This window comes from Calliphora vicina, chromosome 5 (assembly GCF_958450345.1).
Source record: "Calliphora vicina chromosome 5, idCalVici1.1, whole genome shotgun sequence".
NCBI lineage: Eukaryota > Metazoa > Arthropoda > Insecta > Diptera > Calliphoridae > Calliphora > Calliphora vicina.
In genome coordinates this window covers 43,333,446-43,342,755 of record NC_088784.1, presented here as the reverse complement: position 1 = coordinate 43,342,755, position 9,310 = coordinate 43,333,446, and the positions used below count along the sequence as shown (strand labels likewise).

Here is a 9,310-nt window from a genome sequence, read left to right as displayed (position 1 = left end):
AAATCAGAAATCCAAATGCTGTCCACCTTGTGATGGATTCGATCAATAAAATTAAATAAATTATTAGAATACTTATGTTTCCTGTTTATTTTTATATCAAAATCACTTAGTTTTCAAATAATTTTTAAGTTTTTTTTTTGAAGAAAAAAAATTGTCTTCTGTTATTTACGAGAGTTAATGTATGTAAAATGTCAGGGCAGTCTTCAAAAGGTAAAATCAAATGATCGGCTTAAAACTCTTCACAAACACCGAAAAGGGATTCAATTCTTCTCATATACATATGTATGTATGTATGTATGTATTTCTAAAGCATTTTAAGCAAGTGGAGTTTAAAGTCTCAACTCTTAAATAAGAATTGTATTCCATATATAATGAACATGCTCAATATATTTTTAGAAACATTTTCGAAATGGCAACATTGAAATTGGACGGCCCTCAACCAAAAACGAAGGATTGTTGTGTGTATTTATTTCAAGGCCTTATGATTATTGGATATTTGCCACCAAAGGAAAACCTAGTGCTATTTTATATATGGACCATATTCATGAATGCATTTATTACCGTCTACATGCCAATTGGATTTTTATTGAGTTTCTTGATTCGTAGCAGTTCTTTTAGTCCTAGTGAATTCCTAACATCACTTCAGATATCAGTAAATTGTTTCGGCTGCAGCTTAAAGATGTTCGTATTTCTGTTTCTCTATAGAAGACTTTTAGCCAGCATTAAATATATGGACCAGCTAGATTTACGAATCAGTGAACCTGAAGACAAAATAGAAATCCGAAAAATTGTGGCCTTTAGCAATCGAACCAACTTAATGTTTACAGGACTATTCTTATCGTATGCAAGTAGTACTTTCCTGACATCAGTTATAAATGGAAAACCACCGTATCAACTATTTAATCCCTTTATGGATTGGACTAATAGAACGCTCTTTTTTGTTATACAGGCTGGTGTTGAATACTTTATGATTGATTTTCATTGTTATCAGCAGGCTTTGATGGACACATACCCAGTTATATTCATTACGATCATACGAACACATTTGCAAATACTGACTCGTCGCATCAATAAATTGGGACAAGACTCATCACTCAGCAGCAATGAACGATACGAAGCACTTGTTCAGTGTGTTATTGATCACAAAAATATAATGGCGTAAGTATATTGTTAATCCACAAATATCATGAGAAACATATATGTATATGTGGGTACCCAGGTCTTTTTCCTTGAGAACTAAATGTAAGAATGCCAATCCCGAAGTCTCCGGATTTTGGATACTTTAAGAGCATTTTAAAGCTAGAATGCTAAAATCGCTCATAAAATCCTAACGAATCCAGATTCTTAAATTTCAATCAGGAAGCAGTTGATCTCTCTGGAAATAACACTAGTTTATTAATACATTTTAAATAAAGAAGTGGTCACTTAAAGTCTGTAGTAATCATAACAACGCCCACTGTTATCAAAATGGATTTACATATGTTTTTAACAACAAATCAGCCGTTATTCTATAATAAATTGCAAGTCATTTTATGTTTAGTTTTAAAAAGTGTAGACACAATGGAAAAATAAGCTAGAGATAAAAGTGTGCACAAATATCTAGAAAATCCGATTTTTTCGGGTTAAAAGATAGCCAAAATCTGATTTTTGGCAGATATCAGGTCAAAAATTTTACATCTCGGCAGCTCGAGGTTGTGTGGCCTTTAAATATGAATACGTAAAATTTAACAAAAATATTAATTTGGCAGGCAATCCGCAGCTGCGGTTTGAAGAGTCAAGCTTTTCAGACAAGGTTTTAAAGAATTTTCAGAATTATATATAAAAAGAGAGTTTGGAAAAGCGATTGCTGTCATTTATAAGACATCACACATCTGATACAAAGTTTTAGCCAAGTTGTCATTACTCAATGACAAGTTGTCATTACTCAAATACAACTATGAAGTGGTATAATGAGAATAATATTGATGTTATACCAAAACACATCAATTTAACAAATTGCCCAAATCTTCGCCCAATCGAGATATATTGGGCAATTGTTAAACGTAAATTGAAAAAGAGTGCAGGTACAGTAAATAACCAGATTTTGATGGGAACAAAGTGGAATAAATATACTGGAATAACGGTGGAAGTGGGAAGAAAAGTTGTGCAGCTATTAATGGGAGGCATAAAAAGAAAATCCAGAAAATTTATTTGCAATAAAGACATATAAACCTACAGTTATATTTTTTTAAAAGCTTAATGAATTACCTTTAATTTCATGTTTAAAGTGTTAACATATGTTGTTTCAAAGTTATGTTCGCTTTAATCCGTACCGATTTTAAGTGGTCACTTATTTACATATACAGTCAGCGTCAAAAGAAAGTGTACAACTTGTTTTTACATTTAAAATGTTTTATTTACATATTAAAAAACAATTTTTTCTCCAGTTCTAGTATATTTAACAAAACACTTAATTGTTCTCTTGCAATATATAAACAAAAAACTAAACTATTTCAACTGCAACAAAAACAGTAACAACAAAACCAAAAATACTCCATTTTTAACGCGTCAGAAAAAAGTGTACACATTTAGAATTGTAATAAGATTTTTCTAGCTACATAAAAAAATATATTGTTATTCTTTATTTTTGCCTAGATTATAATTTTTTGTGGATCTTGCTGCTAGTCTCATGAGATTTTAAGATAGTAGCTTTTCTTGTTTGATCGCGAGAACTTTAAAACCAAAATGGGAAAACAAACTGCAATTGAAACAAGAAAGTAAGTCATAAAATTTAAAAATGAAGGCAAATCGTCACGTGAAATCTCCTCTATAATAGGAAGAAGCCATAATACTGTAAAAAAAATTATAGGCAAACAAAAAAATTTAGAATTTTAGAAGATCAGCAACGTGCCGGAACACCAAAACGCCTTAACAACCTTGAAATACGATCGATTGTAAGAGCAGTGAAGAAAGTATTCACAGTAAGTGCAGTAAAATTATGCGAAGAATTAACAGATTCGTCTGGAGTGAGAGTTAGTAACAGTACGGTTCGCCGAGCGCTACACCCAAATGCTCTATATGGTGGAGTTCCGAGAGAATAACCCCACATTTCCAAACGAAATAAAGAGCGACTTCGAGAATTCGCAAACAGGTATAAAAACCAAGAAAATTGTTTAGGAATAATGTGATGTTTACGGACGAAAGCAACTTTGAGATTTTCGGAAGTAAAATTTGGAAAAGCAAAAATCAAGAGTTCGACCAAAAAATGTACTATCCACCGTAAAGCATGGGGTGTATGGCGGCAAGTGGCATGGGAAAACTCATATTTATTGATAGTTTGATGAGCAAAACCGATTACCTAAACATTCTTATAGAAAATATGGAACCCATCAATAGAAAATTAAATCTAGACCGAACCTGGATCTTCCAACAGGACAACTATCCGAAGCATACTTCTTAATTTGTTAAAGAATGGTTGTTGTATCATACACCGAAACAACTGGAACAACCCCCACAGTCACCGAACATTAATCCCATTGAACATCTGTGGTAGCATTTGGACAGACAGATCAGAAAATGAAATATTACCAGCAATGACTCTCTACACGAAATCCTGCAGGAAGAGTGGTTCAACATCCCAACATCGGTGACATCAAAATTGGTAGAAACAATGCCAAGGAGGCTTGAAACTGTTTTAAAACCCAAAATATGTCAAATAAAATACTAAACACGTTTTTTCTTCTAATTTCCCTAAACTGTACACTTTCTTTTGACGCGTTAAAAATGGAGTATTTTTGGTTTTGTTGTTACTGTTTTTGTTGCAGTTGAACTAGTTTAGTTTTTTGTTTATATATTGCAAGAGAACAATTAAATGTTTTGTTAAATATACTAGAACTGGAGAACAAATAGTTTTTTAATATGTAAATAAAATGTTTTAAATGTATAAACAAGTTGTGCACTTTCTTTAGACGCTGACTGTACATATTTTGATTATATGTAAGTTAATTAATTTTATTTAAAATTTAAATTTTTAATGAAATATTGGATAATTTTGAAATTTATTATAATCTCGACATCTGATATCAAAACCGTAGCTCCATTGCCTATTGAGTGGAAGTTTAGTGACAATAGAGACCAGGGGCGTATTTCACTAAGCTACAAGTCCACAGTTACAAGAGTTTTTGCCTGTAAAATTGTGAACTTGTAAAATTGTCACTTGTAGCTACAAGTGAATTTACAAGTCACAAGTCTACAAGTCATACTTCTACAAGTGGTTTTGTTTCACTAAACCAAAAGAATTGTAGAAAAAAAGCTTAGGGTCGACGGAGACCCTCAGAAAAATTTTTACAAGTTACAAGTGAATGATAAATTTAAATAAAATTTGATTTTTAACTATTTTTTTAAAAAATTAGTTAAAATAAACACAAAATCCAAAATTTTGAATATTAAGCCGAATTTTTTTGTTAAATATGATATATGATTGGACCATTTATCGAAATAATCAAAAATCTGGGCTTATAAAAACACGAATTAGGGGCTTTCTATATTAAAGTAACGATTTATTTATTTTGTTTACTATTAAATAGGTTTCATATATACAGAAGTTATGCCACCTAATTTTAAGGCAATTGGTGTGGGTATCATATGGTCGGGCTTCACAGACTATACTTTCTTACTTGTTTTTTTTTTTGCCTTTGGGAATAGCCACTTTGGAAATCTAATCATATGTAGACAATTCTAAATTAGTACCCAAAATTGCAAAAGTATTTATTTTTATTATTTGGTGAAAAAAAAATTCGGGTTAAAAAATATTTTTTAGATAAGAAATATTATTGAAATATGTTATATTGCATTTTTATGGGATATTTTAGCATTTCGAGTAATAATAAATAAGAATTGTAAAATTAATATCACAATATATATGTACAAGAACTTGTAATTGTAGAAATTGTAGTTTACAAGTGCAAAAAGCTACAAGTGCTGTGAAAATTTTAATGAAACATAATTCATCAGCACTTGTAAGAATTAGACTTGTGATTGTAACTTGTAAACTTGTAGAATTGTAGTTTAGTGAAATAGGCCCCAGGGATGAAACATTTAATACGATTGTACTTTTTCTGTTACTATTTTATATTAAAAAAGACCTTATTTTCCGTTTTCTTCACATTTTATGCTTTCAAACAATTTTCACTATTTTATTTAAAAATAAAAAGTTTTTCATTCTGTAATTGGCTATTTGATATAAACTTGTCATTCATGTAATTTTAATATTATTTTCTTTCAATTCCATGATATTAGTTGTGTTCGCGTACTTGATAATTTGTAATAATTTGTACAAATTATCACTGGATGTTACGGGATTCCGTTCGTTTACTTTTAAAAACTTGTAACGAGAGAGTGTTAAAAGTGACAGTTCGTAGATAGAGATCATGATATTTTTTACTGGACATTTTTTGTCCAGTAAAAAATATGTTTAAAACATATTCACCCCTATTATGTAAGTCGTTGTCGACACAAAGTTATGTCGACAGCAAAAAAATGGTATATGTTTCGCCCATATCGATCCGAATTATTAACTATTGACAGCGTTTTGTACTTTAACCCGACTTATAAAATTACAAAATTCTGTCAATAGTAACCAGTTGTTATCGATATCGACGAAACATATAGCATTTTTTTTTGCTGTCCACGTGAATTTGTGTCGACAACGACTTACATAATAGGGGTGATTGTTGCAAATGTAAACAAAACAAAAAAGTTGAAAATTAACACAATTTACAAGTCTTGCAAAGAAAAGAAGTAAAATAATACAAAACAAACTTTTTAAATTGATTTATAATAAAATACAACTAATTTTTACAAATTGTGGTTCGCATACTTTTTTGGATATTTTGAGAGTATTGAGAGTAAATGTATTTTTACGCACTAAATTAAAGTTACTGTATAATTTTTACTGGAAAGTACGCGAACGCACTTATTGCAAAAAAAGAAAAGTCATGAAAACATAAGAACCCACTAATTGCAAATAATCTGAACCAATTTGAGTACAGCAAGAGGGAATGGTGTGACAAATGTCATTCTTTTTATACCCATTGGCCCATAAATGGCTGAGATATAAAACGGGACAACCTCGATTTTTGCCCTATTTTTGATCTATATCTGGATTACTAAGTCATTAATATAGACAATACGGATATTTAGTGATAGATATAGTAAATTGGACCTACAATGGGTCAAAATCGGGATAAATATTTTTTAACCCGAATTTTTGTTTCATCAAAAAAAATTTTTTTGGTCATAAATTATTTTTCCAAACTAAATTTTATTAAAAATTAAAAAAAAAATTATTTTTTTTAAATAAAAATATTTTAAAAAAAAAGTATTTTTTGTATAATTTGGTGAAGGGTATATATTTATAATTATTTTATGGTTGGAGTTTTATTTAAAATAATTTTCATTGACAAATTTGTGTATTTTGACAGTATTTTCTAAATTTTGTGTAAAAAAAAACAAATACATTTTTATACTTGATGCTTTTAATCATGCATGCAAATCTTGAAATGTTTTTTGAGTTGGACATCACAATCTGCACTTCATTCTTATATTTAATTTTTGAAATTTCAGCGATATTTCATAAAGAACCATAACTAGATAATCATGTCAAAATACCCAAACGAAATGAAAATGACTAAATACCAATATTTATTTTGGGAGTTTGTCACTTTTACGATTAATTTTGAGAAAATTTAAATATTTTAAAAAGTCTATATATTGACCAATAATTAAATTTTTATAGATGATATTCGTTCACATATTTTGCAGCAACATCTAAATAGCATTAATCCCTTAGGCGGTATTAATACACTAACTTCAACAGATCATTCAATACAGTTTGATTAATTTAGTCGTTATCAATAACATTGCAATGGTTTTTTTTCAGTCTTTACAACAAATTCTCACCCGTAATATCTGGAACAATGTTTGTACAATTTTTGATCATCGGTCTTATTTTGGGTATTACAACCATTCACATTGTTCTATTTGCTGACATATTGGCCATATTCGCATCTATGTTATACGTTGCTTCTATACTGGCCGAAACATTTCCATGTAGCTTTTTAGCAAATTCTTTGATGGACGATAGCGATAACTTATCATTGGCGATATTTCATTCAGATTGGCCCAGCGAAGAGCCGCGCTTCAAACAGATGATCGCATTCTTTTTGCTGCACACTCAGAAGACATTGATCCTTACTGCAATGAAAATATTTCCAATAACAATGAATTCAAATATTAACGTAAGTATAGGATTGTTAATAATAATAATATGTATGTATGTAAGTGTGTTAGGTTACAAAAAATATGTTATAAGTTTTTTCAAATATCCCTTTTCTCACACGAAAAAAAGTAAAATCTAGCAGACATTTCAAGAGAAAATATTTTTCTATTTCACTATTTTGTATTTGAAAAAATATTCCTAGTAAAAAATAGCAAAATAACAAGTAAGAGTGTTATATTTCGCTGTACCGAATTTTGTATACCCTACATATGTGCGAATAAAATATATTTCTGAACCGATCCTCACGAAAGTTGGTAGAAAAATGTATGTTCATATAAAATTAGTTTCGGTCCAATTTCATCACGATTTAAATATTGCCTGATTTTCGCCATACTTTACTGTATAATTTCGGAGTTTGTGCAATATTTTAAGGATTGCCGCATAATCAACATATCTATGGCTGCTCGAACAGTATTCCAGGAGGGAGATTTTTATGTGGGCTATGTGAAATCATGGACTGATATTGGCCAATTTCAATACCAAACAAACCTTATCAACAGCTATGTAGCTACTTTCGTTAGGGCCCTATCACAGACAGATAGACGTAGCTAACTCCTATTGAAATCTTATGACGACCCAGAATATATATACTAATATGGGTGGTCTGCGACAAATATTTTGATTGTGGGCATAAAAAATGTTTTGTTTGTTGGAATTTAATACGATTTGTTTTTTTATTTTGATAACAATATTTAATTGGATTTCGTTCATTTACTTACTGTATTTTTCAGAATATTTTACTATAAAAATTCGATGTAAATATTATTATAATTAAAATTATCCTTATTTTGAATAAATGTTGGTTCTGCTGAGTAACTGAGACATAGATTAGAGAATTAAAGGGATACAAAACAAAATATTAATAATTATTTATTTTTGCTATTTTATGAAGAATATATGCTAGGTAAGGCACCTTCTAATCAATATTTGGAAACCTTTCTTCTTCTGACAAAGTAAACTTCAAATTGCGTTATGACTGCGAGAAAATATCAAACTAATATCATTTATTAAGTAATTGTAATAAAATGAAATTAAATATTCATCACAGAGTTTTCAACATATGAGAAACATACTTTATAGAGTACTTTTTATATTAACAAATGATTCTTGTGCCTACCAAAAATTACCAAATGTTTTAAACCCGAAATCGCTGTTTTAAATTTTACTAGTTGTTTGGAAACTCTGGTTACGATATCGTTTAGTTTATTGGGATTGTACAATTTTATAATTTTGATTGTGATATATTTTGATAGATCTTCTAATTTCAATTTCAGGTTGTTAAATTTGCATTTTCAGTCTACACATTGATGAAGCAAATGGATTTTGGTCAAAATCTAAAGGAGTCTGTAACAGGAGAAAAGTTACCCTAAAGCTTTTATTTTTATTATGCACCACTATATTTTAATAAAACTCATTCATGCACATGTTGAAATAAATATTATTAGTATTATTGAAAATCCACCAAAAACAAATAAAATAACACAAAATAAATTAATTAAAATTGTTTGTTAACTTGTTGATTTTTTCTTTATAAGATTTTCATTTATTAACTCTTTCCCCTTTAAAAGACTCATAAAAAGAAAATCTCTCTAAATGGAGATGTGTTTTCGGAAATGCTGAGGGCACATCTGTTGCAACAGGCACACACAAATCCACCGGGATTACAATTTGACAGCAAGAAACATCATCTATTTACACGCACATTCTACGAGAATGGGTACTAGAACCAGGGATGGCAAATTAAATTTAAAGAATGTACATATATATCATCATTAAAATAGATAAAACTTGTATAAAATTTAAAAGTGCAATTGCAATCGGCTATAGCAAATCTTATATACCCACCACAAAATATATTCATTAAGATGGAGGAATGCAGACTTATATTCTGTAGAGCATTCTCTTTGGTTATAATTATTAATTAATTTCAAATTCTAAAACGGTTTAACGGTTTCAACATCATTTATATTTAAATTTAATTGATAATTTTAT

General features: G+C 29.5%; 1 protein-coding gene across 1 annotated transcript; it reads left to right on the top strand.

Moving 5' to 3' along the window:
- Positions 1 to 407: 407 nt before the first annotated feature.
- Positions 408 to 8,766, top strand: LOC135962013 (odorant receptor 42b-like). The gene is made up of 3 exons (XM_065513687.1): positions 408 to 1,158; positions 6,920 to 7,277; positions 8,593 to 8,766. Exons 1-3 carry the CDS (start codon positions 410 to 412, stop codon positions 8,686 to 8,688), a joined length of 1,203 nt encoding a protein of 400 aa, XP_065369759.1. The 5' UTR covers positions 408 to 409; the 3' UTR covers positions 8,689 to 8,766.
- Positions 8,767 to 9,310: the final 544 nt, after the last annotated feature.